The 17,367-nt window shown below is 47.6% G+C and overlaps 1 protein-coding gene across 1 annotated transcript in view; it reads right to left on the bottom strand.

Annotated features, from left to right (window-relative positions):
- LOC135242735 (talin-2-like) overlaps positions 1-17,367 on the bottom strand; it is a 127,130-nt gene that overhangs the window by 27,391 nt on the left and 82,372 nt on the right. The window contains 16 exon segments of the mRNA XM_064313963.1: positions 137-298; positions 569-712; positions 1,001-1,123; positions 1,230-1,319; positions 2,464-2,557; positions 2,971-3,110; positions 4,482-4,679; positions 5,256-5,375; positions 6,537-6,745; positions 9,099-9,201; positions 10,583-10,711; positions 11,040-11,174; positions 11,353-11,466; positions 11,973-12,086; positions 13,797-13,925; positions 16,371-16,537. Of these exon segments, the coding sequence (XP_064170033.1) occupies positions 137-298; positions 569-712; positions 1,001-1,123; positions 1,230-1,319; positions 2,464-2,557; positions 2,971-3,110; positions 4,482-4,679; positions 5,256-5,375; positions 6,537-6,745; positions 9,099-9,201; positions 10,583-10,711; positions 11,040-11,174; positions 11,353-11,466; positions 11,973-12,086; positions 13,797-13,925; positions 16,371-16,537 (2,171 nt within the window).

Genomic DNA, 17,367 nt, shown 5'->3' with positions numbered 1-17,367 from the left:
CACACACACACACCCGCGCGCGCAGACACACACACACACACACACACAGTGCCCATTTCATTACCACTGAAACATCCTGAAACATTGATAGAAGCGGGAAACCATGGCGACGGTAGCATTTGGGCAGGACTCTGACCTTTATGGTTTTGACGAGGTTAGCGGTGCTGTTGGCCACCTCCTTGGCGGACTGGACAAAGTGCCTCTTAGCCACGGGGTTGGTGGTTTTGGAGGAGGCCAGGCGGCAGGCGTTGCACAGGGCCGAGGTGTGCTTGGCGACGATGGTGGCCGCGGAGAGCACCTGAGGGCACAGACAAAAGCGCCGGCCCCGTAATGCAGCGCTAACGAGAGGCTTCCAGCTCGCGCGGACAGCGGGATAACAGGGGAGATGGGCCCCCACACGCTGCGACTTCACTTCTCTACAGCAGGGCTGGAGCGCCAGGCAGACCGCACTGCATGACTGCCGTAATGAGGGGACATAATGAGGCAGCCCGGTCCCAGCTTTTCAGAGGGACAGTGCACGGGGAACCTGTAAATTGCAGCTGTTGCCATTTTGCCAGTGCGCACTCACTTGGGACGGGCTGCTGCCGGGGTCCACCAAGTTCTGGCAGGCCATCTGGATGGCTTGATTGGCTCTCGCAAACTGGATGGGATCCACCAGCCCCTGGTGACCCGCCTGGCTGTTGGGGTCAGACACGCCCACCAGATAAGAGGCCTGAGAGGGGTTGGGGGGACGGAGGAGAGAGAGGTTAGGTGGAGCAAACCAATCAGAGAGAGAAGCTTTCGCATATAAGAGGGTTTTTTCCGTGGGGATACGGCGAGCTACTGCACAAACGAGGCTCGTCTTAAAAATAAACCGCAAATGAAAGGCGGAGCTTGGGAACATAACACAGCCGGGGAACTTGACCAGAAACGATGGCTACGCGTTTCAGCTTCATGGCAGCCACAGGGCTCGCCGTATCCGGCGCTGCCACGGCAAACGGGCGCGGGACGCGGGCCTCACCTGCCCGGCGGCCTCGGTCAGTCCGCACAGCGCTTTGGAAGCTCCGGACACGCACTCCCCGAACGCGGGCACGTCGCCCGTCTTGCAGTTCTGGGACATGCCCGCCATGGACTCCCCCAGCACCTGGCGGGCGAAACGGAACGGGACAGGGTCAGCTCATGGGCCAGGCGCCCCCCCTGACCGTGCCTCGTTCGAGGACGGGGCACACGCTCGGTCTCGGCGCCCGTACCTTGGAGTTCTCCATCACGCTCTCGATGCAGTCGAAGTAGGACAGGTCGCTGACCGGCTCGTTGGGGTTCTCCAGCATCCCTTTCACTGCCTGCCGAAAGGAGGAGAGGGGGACGAAGGAAAGAGTGGAGGAAGGAGACTGAGAAATGTGTGAAAACTAGCAGACTGGCTCTTTTCCCGCTTCAATTTGAAACACCTACCATGGTGAGGACGGACTACTAATACTTATCACTGACACTTAACACTCACTAAAAACTGCTGTGGCCCCTCATTGTAACCATTTCACTGTCAATGTGTGACAGACTGCCATTTCATTGAATCTCACAGACTGAAATCTTCATTGATGGCTCATTCAATACAAAACCTTTTCACACCAATAATCAATTCAATGGCTTCTTTTCACTAATAACATAAACCAAGGCAATACATTCATAAAACAGCAGAGTGAATCATCTGAGCCCTACATTAAAAAATGTAATGGATAAAAGTTACTATTTTCATTATTGTCCATTAAAATTATAAACAGCCAAGTATTGACAACCTCAATAGGAAGCTTTTGAGAATGGTAGCTGACTACATTCCCAGGCCTATTTACCATGTATTAAAGGCCAGCCTACAAAGCAGCTTTCACCCACTGGCCTGGAAAGTGGCTAAAGCCCCACTGTCCACAAACAGGAAAGCAAAGCAAACACACACAACCCATGACAAATTACACAATGTTCTAACCTGGTCTGCTTTAATATAACCGAGTCCCACATCATCACATATCTGCAGGCTATTACTGTTGTGTTCTGTAAAATGTTGTGTGTTCTTATGTTTCCCGGGGACCCCAGGAAGAGTACCTGCCGCATGTGGAACAGATAATGGGGATCCAAATAAACACAGAAAATAAACTTGTGAGCCCAGAGCTGGGAAATCAGAGCCCTGCGCCGTCTGAACAGGAAATTCTCACGTCTGCTCAAAATCTTTTTCATTACGCCGGATCAGTCCTGTGACTCTTCCCGGATGAAAGCTTCTCTTCACAGGAGAAAACAGCCTGCGTACGCAGGGTGTGGGAAGAAGCTATTCTGAGCTCAGGGAATGTGTGTGTATGTTACTGTATGTGTGTGGGTATAAGAGACACACTGTATTTTATGCATCTTGTGTGTACGTGTGGCTGTGAGCACATGTAGAGTCGCGCGTTAGCTTCATGTTGCATGCATGTGACGTTCATCTTTAACGTGTTTGTACCGTACCTCCAGCTCTCGCAGGGCGTTGTCACACTCCTTTTGCCCCGGGGCCTGCTGGGTACACAGTGTGATGAGCTGGTTAATGCTCTCTGTCACTGCTCTGAAACACAAACACAGCAGCACTGATCAGCCACTGTCTACTGAACCAGCATCGCATATTATATCACACCTATTATATCTGCATCACACTCGCTCACACATCTAACTGAATCTTAATCCAATGCTTAGTAAAATGATTTCTGACAATACAAGATAATAAGTTAAATGCTATGGTTTTTAAAAAAATTTTACACACTTCATATCACAGTTAACTTTGTCATACCGAGGCAAATGTAAATTTAGTTTTGGCAAATAGATTTCTTACCAACTTCCTCCCACTATCATTAACAGGTAAGACTTAACCTCTGAATTATAACTGATACAGGTCCATGCAGGGCCATATAGGGCCACACGGGGGCCAGACAGGGGTCATTCAGGGGTCAGACAGGGGTCATGGCTTGCCCAGCATCTCACCTGGCAGCAGCTGCCAGTAGGTTTTTGGCGTTGGCTGCCCCAGGGTCCACTGAAAGCGACTTGGCAGCCAGGAGCAGCTTGCTGGAGGCCATGGAGATGCTTTTTAGGTTCCCAATCACCTGGATCTGGTCCTCTGTGCTCTACCAAGGTAAACCACAACCAGCATTTACCGACGGCACAGGGGCACTGAAGACACACACACATAGCCCATGGGCTGTTTCACTGCTATTAGCCTACAGTCTAACAGATCTACAGACATTAGAACAGAGCATTTTCATGGCGAAAATCAAAGCAGGTCAGTCGGTATTAGGATATTGCGTGTGTTTCTCAGAGGTATGGCTGTCACTTCATCATTTTCTTGCTTGATTTTGGCTAACTGGGTTGCAACAAACGCTTTGGGCGAACCATTTGGCTTCGCTTTGCAAAATGTTTTTCATTCATTATTTTGATAGTTGTTATTGGAAAAAAACCACAATAATGCACATACACTTTGCCCATATGAACGCACTCTAATACCAAGATGCCCTATCAACATGACCCCTGAGGCTGGGGTTAACCAGGAGACATATTTATTCAAGACACCCAGGCTAGCCATTCATTATAGAACACGTCCCCCCCCCCCCAATTCACCACCTAATTCAAGGTAAAAGAGAACAGCAGAGAAAGTATTGAGGAGTGATGTCATCTGAAACAGGCCCTATAATGCTGCACAGGCCCTTTAATGCTGTTGTAGGCTAATGCATTAGCCCCTTTAATGCTGGTGTAGGGTTATATATCAGGTCTGTGCCAATGCCTGGTGCCTCCATCACTCAGTCCATATTACTGCTCTAATGGAGCAGTGCTGCCAGTAGGAGTCACCGATGACTGATCTGCTGATCAGTGTGTCACTCCACATCTGCTTTCCTCCCAGACGCTCATCCCAAATTAGCAACCAGCCATGAGGGGAACTTCATCAGCGATCTTATTATAACCCACTTTTCTCATGCTCCAAGGGACTCGCAGACGTCTAAGTCAATTACACCAAAAAACGTCCGACGATCCAGTGAATCAGAAACCAGAAAAGCGTCGACGATATGAAGACTTTGTAATCCCCTGCTTCTTCACGTTCATAATCATGAATTATGAATGCTCAAAAGAAGCAAGCTGTTCCGCCAATGGCTTAGAAAGGCACATAAACACAGCCATCACAACTTGGCCCACAGCAGTCAGAAAGGCCATCTGGACGTGAATATTTAAGGGGACTTGAACCCAAACACCTTCTGGTACAGATATGCACAAGGTATTGACCCCAAATACCATCCAAGATGCAGTCATGTGTTGCTGAGTCGTGCCATCAACACAAAGACCATCTAAAGAAAGGTTGGGGGGAGGGGTGTGGGAGCTTGAATGAAAAACACCACCCAGATAGAGATGTGAGCAGGAGCTTAGTCCAAGCAGAAATAAATACAATCCACTGGATGGCACAGCAGGCAACAGACCTAGAGCCCAGAAGGGTGGAGGAACGCTCTCACCTGGGTGTGGCCCGCCATCTCGATGCCAGCGTCAAGGAACTCGTCGAAGTGCTCCCCAAATTTCCCAGAGGCCACGGCCAACTGGCTGCTGGTGCCCCGGGACGCATGGACCACCTCCCCGGCTGAATGGTTGAGGTCGGCGGCCGTCTGGTTGAGGTCGCCTTGGGCCTCCTGGAAGGACTTGGTGGAGGGGGGGAGCTAGACACAGAAAAAGGCGGGCCCGCGTGACATCAGTGCCAGCAGATTCATAAGGTTATATGGACTTTGTAGTGTTCTCCTCTGTCATCTGATTTGGAATGTACATTTTATTTGCTGATCCACAAAGTTGCAGAACCATGATTTTTTTGTTCGCTATCCTACTGAGCTGTGCAGTCCTTTTTTAGAGCAGAAGGCTGCAGGTGTGTGACTGACCAGAAGATCCCGATTATGTGAGCAGCGGGGATATCCTGCGAAATGAAACCTCTCCATCTGGGACACCATTTTACACAATTATCCGTTGCACTCTGCGACTGCCTGCTACAGACAGTACTAGCACGGTTAGAATTTGATACTAATCTTCGCTCCATGGAATAGCACTTTACTTGGATACAAGACCGACAGGCTGAGTCTGATGGGAAACATATTTGAAATATGACAAAACGGTTCCGTAAACTGGATTCATAAAGTTGGATAACGATAACGATATAATATCCAGGTTTTCTCCATCACGTGAATTTTTCATGCTGATTTTCGAACGGAGCGGCGCTCGAGCCCCGCCCCGTCTCCTTCACTCACAGTATCCACCAGCAGCTTCTTGCTGGACTCCCCGATGCTCTTCAGGGCCATGTCCACGTCCTTCTGTCCCGGCAGGCAGTTCACGCAGTTATTCAGCGAGTGAGACACGGCCTTGGCGACCTGTAACCCAGAGGGCAGGGGAACGTGAGCCGGCTCACCCCGCTGCACTTCCGCCTCGGGCCTCTAGGGGTGTTGTCACATTTCAAATACAAATCAGCCGAGGAGAGGAAAATCAATCAAGTACAGTAACTGAAACGGCTAACGTTCGCTTCTGTCAAATCCATAACGGGGTTGAGGGCTGCGGGAAGAAATGGGAACGCTGTAGTGGTATGGAATAACATTGGATAATAACATTCTGGAATAACGCTCAAGACCGAGCACCTGAGGAGACTACAGCACGGATGTCTAACTCCGGCCCTGGAGAGCCACAGGGTCTGCAGGAATATAACAATTAACTCACGCACAGGAGATGCCACGGCTCTCAACGAGCAGCACTGGACACCCCTGGACTAGAGGGGAGCGAAACAGGAACATGTTAAACAGGTTCTCAAAAACCCCCGGTCCTTGTACCCCTCTGTGGATGCTTGTTTCCATTCTACCTGAACTGTAATCACGATTCCCCCAGTGTAACATGCTGTTTGGCATTCTGAATGACACAGTTATGATGATTAACCCCCTCAGGCTACAAACATGTCAGAAAGAGAAACACGCGCCATGAAGAATTAATATCCCAAACTCATCTGAGAATTAATCAGGCAGATTAATTCAACTAATGCATTCATTTTATGTGATTTACTCTGAGGCAAATCATTGCTTCAGAAAGACATTGCCCTTGTGTGACAAATTGATAGTGACATATGTATTCAGAGTTACAGTAAACGTTCGCAGTTCGGACAGGTCATCAATGATAATGGAGAACGAGAAGTTCAAAAACAAAGCAAATGACAATGAGCCAAACCTGACTTATGTTAAAAATGAATCTATAAGGAGTAAAGCTATTTGTTTTAGACAACATTTATCGATTGATAGAATGGAATGAAAATCAGCATGCGGAAGGTTCCAGCACAGAGTCTGGGAAGCTGTGGTTTATAAAAATGAAATGAGAATAAGGCGGGGGGCAATTGTTGGACATACGAGAAGTAGCAGAAACAATGGGACTACACTAGAGAAGCAGCAGAGGCATACAGTAAGTGGGGATATGGCTTGGTAACTGAAAGATCTTGGACTGGAGCCCATGTCAGCCATCTTGGCTGCTGGAGGCAGGACAGCACACCTCCTCACCTGCGCCAACCTCTGCTGACTCTCTGCATCGCCGGGGGCAACCAGGGCCTGCTTGGCCTCGTGGATCAGCAAGGCGGAGCCCTCCATGACATCGCGGGCTGAATCCAACATGGCCGCCGCTGACTGGGGGTCGGTGGTGGAGGCAGCCACACCCCGGGCGGACTGGGCCAGGGTCTTCAGGGCCTGGGCGGTCTCCCTGGCAGCCACACCTGTGCAAAAGAGTAGGGGTTGGAGGAAATGAGGCAGGTCCGTAATGTCATTTACTGAAAAACTTCCCAGAAGTTTTACTGTAATGGAGTGCATGAAAAATCAAAAAGCAGCAATCATTTATTTTTACATTTTCAAGGAACTGCTAGGTGACTCATTCTTTTGTGGCACTGATCCAGTGCATAGATGGACCCCGCAGTCCGGTATTGAATTCCTACCATGCCATTGCAGATGTCAGCCAGCCATGCATAACTGATGCTAGCCTCACCCAGAGAGGGACCGTTTTAGCATGTCTCATTGCACACCAGTGACCCCTGCTGGTCGGTTAGCCTACTGATCTGCATATTAAGTGGCTCGTCTGTACAAACCTGACTTATCAACCATACTGTGGAATGGAGCTGTGGAGACATGTTACATGCATGTCTTCGGCGCTCCAGAATCAGCAATAGTGGTTCATTTGACATTGGTGAAATTAAAAAAAAAAAAATTAAAGAAGGAATAGTTTCTTTCACAGTGATCTCACACAGTTCACTGTGGGGAGAATATGTTCTGCTTTAGAATCATCCTCTCTGTCATCTTCAATAATGGACAACCGGATTCAAGACGGCTGGTCGGGTTATATTTGATAATAACTTAGGGAGACAGTCAGGGGATCCATAAATTGAATAAATTTTCCCACATGAATAGTAGTGTAGTGAGAAATCAAGCAGCCAACACTTAAGAACAGAAGACACAGATTCTCTCCTTCATGATCTGAGCAGTGGGAGGAAATGTCTGAAAAAAGAACAACATAGTTCCCCCTTAGGCTTTACACGAAGACTCGATAAGAAGATCAAGGTACGACATATCAAAGAGCACCCACCATGTCATTCAAATGAATTGGATAGATCAAATTAGGCACCACAGGGAATCTGACCTTTCATTTTTACACACAGTGCAAGGAGGGGATTTGGAAAATGGCGTCAAATTGCATTTACCCGCTAATCTACTGAAAACAAGATTAATGGGCAGAAAAAACTGCACCCAGCTCAGCTGATGAATCAGTGGTGCTCTTTTACGAAGAATAAAATATTCAAATCTATCTTCGTCCATTCCTCTGAGAGACTCTAATCAGCCAGGGCAGGGCACTGAAATCATTAGCACCCGCACTCTCTGTCATCATTCTACATCCACAGATAACAATATTGCCAGAACGAAAATGGGTACGACTGACTTTCTATTAAACTTTGCTACCGGTGAACAAATGAGTCAATGTCAGTACTGGCTGGCGGTTAGCACTAAGTGGCTGATGCCGTTTCGCCCTCTAGAGTGGGATTTCCTAACTTCCTCTGCAAGCTCAGCAGGAGAAGTACCCACTGCGGAGGTGTCAGTTCCCAAATTTACCACCTCTGCCGGCCGCCATCCGACGGCTCGCTTCAAAGAGAGCTGTGGTGCTTTCCGATGTTCTGGAGTCCCCTACCAGGGAACTGCTCAGCTGTGAACAATAAGACCCATTCATCGAGACCGCAGTCCACGTCCACCTACTCCCACCCACGCCCTGCCTTTCGGAAATGGATCCAACACAGCTCACCCACAGGAGGCACGCACCGCCCGAAATGAGAATAAAAATGGGCTCTGAATGATTTTTAGGTGGGTGCTGTCATTTCTGTGAACGAGCCTTTGCAAACTTATACAGAGCAACAGAAACATTAACTACAACAAAACATCCCACACACAATCAGAAAAAACTGAATAAACATCAAGGGTGTTTCCCTTTCAAAGAAAGAATGAAATCCATCCCAAAAATATAAAAATAATACATAATAAATTCCATTGTAAGTTGCTCTGGATAAGAGCATCTCCCAAATGCCAGTAATGTAATGTAAAGTGCATCTCCCGAGTGCAGATTCTGAATCATTCATTTACAGCAAATAATTTATAATATATTGGGTTTCTTTTGTATTCACTGCCTTGAAGAACAGTACCTGCGCAGGGCCCAGTGTAGTACAGTACCTGTGTAGGGCCCAGTATAGTACAGTACCTGTGTAGGGCCCAGTGTAGTACAGTACCTGTGCAGGGCCCAGTGTAGTACAGTACCTGTGTAGGGCCCAGTATAGTACAGTACCTGTGTAGGGCCCAGTATAGTACGGTACCTGTGTAGTGAACAGTGTGGTATAGTACCTGTGTAGGGACCAGTGTAGTACAGTACCTGTGTAGGGCCCAGTGTAGTACAGTACCTGTGTAGGGCCCAGTGAAGTACAGTACTGTGCAGGGCCCAGTGTAGTATAGTACCTGTGTAGGGCCCAGTGTAGTACAGTACCTGTGTAGGGCCCAGTGCAGTACAGTAATTGTGTAGGTCCCAGTATAGTACAGTACCTGTGTAGTGCTCATTGCCTTGTGCAGCACAGGTGAGCAGCTGGGCCATGGAGGAGCCCACTGCCTTGGATGTGCTTCCCAGGTCTTGAGCACACTTTTCAAGCTGAAGGAGAAATACAGGTAAACAAAGTAACATTTAAAAACCCTACAGCATAAAGTGTAGCATGCAGTAATCAATAGCAATTACCTCCATCAATGGCAGACCAAATACAAACCCATTTAAATTACGCATTGAATTGATTTCTTGTAAAACATATTTTGCTTTCGTTTTTTAAATACTTTAAAGGTCCAGGAAACAGGATTCAAATTGTGGTAATATTCACTAGAAGTGATAATCGATTGCCTTCTTAATATTTCTTAGAAGTTTTTAACCTAATTTTAACCATTAAATTGTAATAAACAGTATTAGATTATCGTGACCTGTTCAGCAGATGAAGACAGGGTAGGCGTATATCCTGCACTAATTAATATTCATATCTGTACGACATGTCATATGTAAACCATTCTTCATCGCTAGCTAGGTTAGAGCAGGTTGTCCCGAGCAGTAACATTAGACTACCAGACAACATGAAAGAAATCAACATAAGCTAGGCAATACCGTATAGTTAAACCTGCATATCATTCTATGTGTAATAATGCTGTAACATCAAGCTACTGTACACTAACATTATACTCAACAGCAGTCTCAAACTCACTGGACATTACACCTGAATAAAAAAGGCTTTGATTCCACGTATCTGAGCTTGAATGCTATTTAATTATCTCTAGCTAAAGGTAGGCCTACTTATGATCCATCATGTGTCTATTCTGTGAAAACGGGGAGAGTACTTAGCAGCAACAGTTGGGAGGGAAGGGAGGAAAGGCACTGCAACATGCACCAGCACTAGCCATCTAGCAAAGCCACACTGTTTTTGCAGATAGATGGTGAAGTCCTCACAAAAATGTGCACTACAAATATAAACTGATGGGGTTATTACAATATTGCTGTGCCCAGGGGCCTCCAGAAATGAAATACTTTCTTGTGGGTTCCATCATTTTTGATAAAAATTGTTTTTCGGCATCCAGTGAAGGTGCAAGGCATTTCCAACTTGCCCGCACACAAGTGGCAAGAGCATCATTTCCATATTACAAGTAGAAAGGATTTCACTGGTCAGCATTTTAGTGAGGTACATTGTGCCCAGCAATCCCCACCCACTGAAAACCTGCCATTTAGCCAAGGATGAAAACAAGCCAATCTCGGCGCAGGCTTTTACATATTTTTTTGCAAGAATCATTTTGAAATATTTCTGGCCCATTTGTTAATGCAAAAAAGGTTTAAAACAACACATCAGCAAAGAATTTACAGCTTTCAGATTCCTGGACCTTTAATTTTAATTTCAGCTCTTTAGTTTTATTACCAAAGTGTCAAACATGGAGCATACTTGTTTTAAATTTCGCTGTTCCTGAAGACCTTCTCCTCGCACCTATGGAAATACAGCACTAACCGATTCTCCAGGCAGTGGTTTAAGCTGCCCGTCAGCGGCGGCCATCTTGGCGTCCTGAAGTTCACTCTTCAGAGTCTGTACCGAAGTAAGGGCAGAGTCTATTTCCATGGGACCGCAGGCTTCGTGGGCCTAAAAGGTAAAAAGAAACCGCATACTCGTTCCACTCTTTTGGCAGACTCTTTGAATCTGAGAAAAAAAGTACATCCTAGCTGTAATGAATAGTCGTAGCTGAAAAAAACAAACAAACAAAAAAAAAAAACAAGAAAGGGCAGCCATGTTTGGCTTGAGTTTCCACGATTCACAAATATAAGGACCAGTGACCACAATACAGTATGCGGCAGACGAGACTCGCGCTCTTTAAAGAACATCTGCATTTACAGGGAGGTGCTGAACTGCACAAAAGGCTCACGCTGCTCCATGGCACATAGATCACGGCCACAAAGGGAGGCGGGAATACCTTCTGCGCAGCGGTCCTGAGCTCCGCCAGGCAGGTGGCCAGGTTTTTGGCACACTGGCCCAGCTGCATGGCCGCCGCCTGGTCGTTCACCGTGGGGACTGCCGACTTCGCCGACGTCACCATTTTACTTCCAGGCTTTCAGAGGAATTGACACAAATAGCAACAGGATTTAGAAATATTTACGAGCGCACAGAAATGAAAAGTACTGGTAAAAAACAGTCACAGCCGTATCGTGACGGAGGTGGTGAATTTGAACTGAAGCCAATGTTCATTCAGTGCCTTTAACAGTGGAGGGCTCCCCCTGAGCTGTTACCTGGAGGAAGTTCTGGCTGGCAATGATGAGCGTGAGCTGGGCACTCAGGTCCTCAGGCTGGGCCTGGCTGCTGCGGACTCCCTGGACCAGCTGAGGAATGTGGTCTGCCACTACCTGAAAACACACGAACGCACACACGCATAAAGCTATTTTTCTTGCTTCAGACCCAGCCGCAGCTGCTGAGCTGAGAACTGACGGGGTGTAAGTTTTGGCCTCGTCTATTTTCAGCTCACGAGCTGCCACGGTTCAGCCCCAAGAAATTGACAGAAGCGAGTGAACTGTACACTCAACTTCTTTAACCTGATTGATTAAACGCTGAGTCGCAATGAGAACTAGCAGACCTATCGCTCTCCATAACCTGCGTTCAGGACCACTGACCTACACCCTTCCCTGTGTAGCTTTAAATGCAAAACAAAAGAAACTACTCAGCATGCATAAAATAACACTGCAACCAAAGAAAACACAACCGTCATCCAAATGTCTTAGCCATGTTCTGGTCCAATATCAATAAAAAATGTAAAAAACAGCGAAGGTATATGTTAGTAAGGACCGGTTCATAAAGCATCACCACTGCAGACAGAAAGCTCAGAGGATGAACACGGCCTCCCACAGCTCTCTACCTTGCAGCTCTGCACCAGCTGCTGGTGCGCCGCGGTGTTCTTGTTGGAGGTAGCTGCATTCTGGGAAGCGGCGATGGTCTGCGTGGTTGCGGCCGCGGCCTGCTTGGCGGCATTCTGCAGGAAGTAAACAAACGGCACACCGGGCACTTAGCGAATAGATGGATCACAGAATAAATACTAATGAATTTGTGTGTAGAACATTCTAGAGCTGATGTTCGCAGATCTTCAGGCGAAAGAAGAAACAAAGAGTGGCTTTGTGACCTAGACGGCACCCGCTTGTCTGACAGCTGGACTGGGCCATCAGAAGAGTTTGTGACAGACATCACAAGGCCCAGCTATTATTCATGAATTTAACCAAGAAAAATGAATTTTTACAAATTGGGCAGAAGTTCACTCACATTCCTGCATTGCTAATAAAACCACAGAACCCAAAATGACCCTGTTCTTCAAAGGGGGACTGAACATGGAGACCTCTCACCCCCTAATCGTTAATAACACCAAAAAATGAATGTGAAATTTGAAATGCAAGCCCCCCTCCCACAATTACATTTCCACTGACAGGCCAACAGCATTCTTTTCAAGTGGGGGGCAAAAAAAGACATTCCATGTTCTGTGGGTGTACAGGCTCTGGGGGAAGGGGAAAAAAACCCTGAATAACAGAAATATCTTTGTCTTCAGAAAGCAAAACACACATCAGTACTCCGCCAGTGATCTCACGATGGGGGGGAGAGAGAGAGAAAGGGAGAGGGAGAGAGAGACAGCATGGGGGAGAGAGAGAGAGAGAAACAGAGAGAAAGAGACAGAGATAGAGAGTGAGATAGAGAAAGAGAGAGAGAGAGCATGGGGGAGAGAGACAGAGAGAAGAGAGTGAGATAGAGAAAGAGAGAGAGAGAGCTTTGCTTCAACAACAAACAGCGCATTAAATATTCTTTTAAAAACAACCGAAGGTAATTCTCTGTGAAAAGGAACGGACGAGTCAGCAGCCTTTGTTTGGTTCCTCATTGATTAAAGGTTCGCGCCGCTCTGCCCCCCTTCGCCGAGGAGCCTCGCGCACGCACGCGCGTCGGCTGCGCTCGTGGCGTCTCCCCACACGAGCGCTCCCGCCCCCTGGGCTGCGTGGCGGACGAGGACAGCGCGCGATCAAAGCAGGAGCCCGGATCCCCCTGGCGGAGACAGGCTGAACCCGGAGCGCGTCTCTGAGTGGTTCCAGAGCACTTTTCACAGCTACGCCGGCTCCTCCTCCGCGCAGCCAATGCGCCGCAGCAGCGGGGCTTCCCGCCGTCGAGGGCACAAACAGGAGCGCTCGGCGAAAGCGCACCGGCTTTTAACGGCGGTATAATGGTCAGGGAACGAGGCTTGTTATTTAAAGGTCGCGGGTTTGATTCCCAGGTAGGACGTTGTTGTTGCGCCCTTGAGCAAGGTATTTAACCTGTCTGGCTCCAGCATATACCCAGCCGCATAAATGGAAACTACATAAAAATGCTATAAAAAAGAAAAGAAAAAGCTGTGTAAGTCGGATGTAGATAAGAGTGCCGGATAAATGTTAGTGATGTAAAAATATTCCAAGCTCTTAAAATCTCTGATGAGATTCAGCCCAGAGGCAGTATCTCTCATTATACCATGTTGTGACCTAGGTTCTGGAAATATTATGGGATCTCTGTAGGCAATATTACAGCCTGAACAGACCCATCTGGTGCCGGGCCGTGTTAAACTGAGATAGGGGTCCCCCTCAGTGCTGCAGCAGCTGGGACGGCTGTCAGTCAGTCAGTCAGCAGTCAGCAGCAGGTGCAGTCGGCGGCTCAGCAGCCTTCAGGTCAGTCAGGCAGGTGAGCGTCATCCAGCTTGCTTCTTGATGGCGTTCTGGGCGGCGGCGTTGGTGGCCACGCGCAGCCCCTCGGCCGCCTCCCGCAGCCTCTGCTGCTGGTCCTCGTTCTCCGGGTAGGCCGCGGCGCCCTTGGCGGACGGAAACACGCGTCAACAGCAGAAGGCGGACACGCCGACAGGGGGCGTCGCAGAGCACGAGCGGCATCCTGCGCGACCTGAACGTTTATGGTGCCACACCCACGTTTTCCCCTTCCCTTTTGTCCCGTTTCCCGTGTATCTACGCTCCTCGTATTGAGAAACCTCTTCCGCCGCTCTTTAACCTCTGCCTGTTGCACACAGCGCTCTCCTCTCTTCCCTTCCGAAAGCCGCAATTACATCTCAGCGGGAGTCGCCCCGAGCCCTCTGCCAGTCCCCACGCCTTGACAAATCCGCCCGGGCCAATGGCATCAGCAGACTCCCCTGCCCATTGTTTCTGTTTTAGCTGGCATTCATTGAGGCTAAGCCCCATCCCATTCACTTAATTAACTGGCAGCTGTGTAACTAACTGGCAAAACAGCCCCGATCTTATCAACTAAAGAGAGAAACCAAAAAAACATTCTGCATGAATCTAATACCACCAATGCTTTCAGGTGATGTATATAAACTGACAAATGTTAATTAGAGCATTTAATATCCGGGCATGCCTCACATTCGCATACATTAAAATACCAAATTACTTGTTTCTCCACTAAAGCAGCCTCCTTATTCAGGAGCTACAGCAACTCTTTGGGCTGTTTAGGTTCAATATTTAAAAGAGTTCCTCACATTAAAGTTGCTTCATGAAAAACTTTTCTTCCGTCCTAGCGGTTCTGGCAGGTAATTCGAAGGCCTCTAATTTCACAATTTCATATCCGAAAATCACTTGAGTGACAGAGCCTGGTACTGTGTTGAAGCAGCCATTTGCAAATTGTGTACGAGAAACACAGACGCCTGCTCATCTAATAGGCTCTCCTGTATTGGGAGAGTGGGTTTGGGAGGAAAAAAGGAAAAGCGAAATTGGCTCAAAATGAACATAAGAAGAGTTGGGCAGTAATGGCAGTGTGCAGTTCCATACGATGAAACGGCACTCAAGACAGCTAGAAAGAAATTAAAGCCATGTTATGGCTTACTTGGTTCATTAGCGTTCTGCGCCTTCTCAAGCAGCCATTGACTGGAAACTTCCCACATGCAGAAATTACAGGCTCCAGCCAGATCTCCCTTCATACTTGAAAACGACAATGTTTCCTCTTATTGCACTGCGGGGATTAGCTGTCATATGCAGACAATAAACCCTCCTTTAGCATCACGCCGAACGCACCACAAAGCAATGTGCTTTACACTTACAGGCATGGAGTGCAGTCTGCTTTTTTTTTGACAGTTGCCAAGGTAACCACCAGGGCAGGATTCCCACTTCTCCTTGATGAAGGCAGCGATAGCATGATTAATATGTCACAGATCAAAAGCATCTAACAAGCTATCGGCTATCGTTTCATTTGCCTGGATATTTCGAATGAATAATTCCCTCATTATTTTATTTGTGTGCCGTGCAGAGAGAAGATTTAGAAGCACTTTCTGTTGCTCTAATAAGACACCACCAATAAGTGCAGGAAGAGGAGGCATATTCCTCTCTCCAAGAGAGGAATCGGAAAGCTCTAAGCTTTAAATCAAAGACTTTCAATTTTCACTCCAACTGAATGATGTCCATACGTCTTGACCCACAAGGCAACCGATAAACATAATGCATTCTTTCTAAATGAATCGGACTACAATTTAATTAAATGGGAACTTCTAAAATTATTACACTGCTATTTTGTCTGACACAGAGAAACACACACAGACATATACGCATATATACATTCATATATCTGTGTCACTGCCTGATATTAAGTCAAACCTATTTCAAAGCCCCATCTCAAATGATTTCTGTATGTTCTTCAGAAAAAAGCATTTTTCTGTCAACGGTCAGTGAAATTCAAATGAAATAGACACTGGCGATGGTCACAGAGGCATTCAAATACAAGTAGCACGAACCTAAGACAGCCCTGGACAGCAGTTACATGTGGGCAATAGCAGCTGTGTGCAGTCAAAAGTGGTCATGTATGGTCCACAGTGGTCACATGTGCTCAGCATCAATCTAAACACTCAGGTGATCATAAACGCAGCCAGCGCAACACATGCTCTATGATATAGATCTGCCCTGGCCTTGTCCTTCAAACACGGGACAAGACCAGGGCAAAGACACTTTACACAAAAACTATGGAAATTTGACACTACAGCACCTGCAGGGAGATTAAAAACTCTTCCTTAGAATTTGGGAGATAACCTCCAAACCTTCCCTGCCCTGCCTGTACTTCTGAGGGAAAGAAGGAGATATGAGTCCAACCAAATAAATTTTTTTGGACAGGCACAATATAGATTGGTCGTGTTAGTGTTAGATATATGAAGCACCTGGACTTTAAGCTACTTGCTATGAGCAGAAGTCCCGGATACAACCGCAGTTGAGCAGGTCCATTACGCTCGTTACAACAACACCCGAAATTAATCTGGCCTCTGTACCTTCGCGGCCTCCACCATCCTGGCGGTGGCGTCGGCCAGCAGTTTGGCGGCGGCGAGCAGCTTCTTGGAGTTGTCCACGTCGATCTCCGCCTCGGCGTCCGACCTCATGGCGTTCACCAGGTCGGAGGTGGCCTGGGCCAGAACCCTGGCCTGGCGGACCATCTCACCTGCACGGGAGAGAGACGTATATGATCACGACGCGCATGTGCTAGCGAAGCTGGGAGATGCCAGCTCCCCGGTCTCTCTCACCTTAACAACATTAAAGCAGCTAATGAACTACAGGCCATCAGTTCATTACAGGAGCTCTCCATTAACAGTGGATGCTGGACATTTCATAAACAGCTGGAGTCATACCTCCTTACAGCATTCCTCTGTTCTGGGAGACAGTTGGCCAGCACACCCTCCCTCCTCGCCTCTCCCCCCCCACACCCTCCAACCCCCCCAAGGTTTGAACAGAGAATCAACCTTTCTGCAATCTATTCTGGCTCTCAGTCCAAATCAAAAGGGCCGATGAAAAAAATACCCCGTATTCCTTCCCGGCAGCAGGCATTTTTGAGCTGGGAGAGCGCCCACATTCTTCAATAAAAAACATGAAACACCTACACGCAGCGCAGAGCGGATTCACCGCCGGGCTCATCTAAGGAAATGCACTCCTTTTTTCTATCTACCTTCTGTACGCTTTGGAAACTACAAAGGAATTCACATGAAAATCAAGAAGACTCGTCAATGCTCCTTAAAACAACGCATTTGTTCAGTTTACACAGTGATAGGTTCCTGCTTTCTAAATGCTTTAGCTAAAGCTTCATGCCAGATGATTTCTTTCAGAGTCAAAGGAGGGCCGGTCTTGATGAGGAGCAGATTTCCCTGCTCTTGTAGAGGTTTCAGGTGACATTTTCGCTACCTTTCCTCTGTCGACAGCCAGGCTTAACTCTTCTGACTCAAAGCAGGATCACAACAAAGACCTTCTGGCTTTCAGCACTTTCCGAAATTAAATATC

Source organism: Anguilla rostrata, chromosome 16, assembly GCF_018555375.3.
Source record: "Anguilla rostrata isolate EN2019 chromosome 16, ASM1855537v3, whole genome shotgun sequence".
NCBI classification, from domain to species: Eukaryota; Metazoa; Chordata; class Actinopteri; order Anguilliformes; family Anguillidae; genus Anguilla; species Anguilla rostrata.
This window is presented reverse-complemented; position numbering and strand designations above follow the sequence as displayed.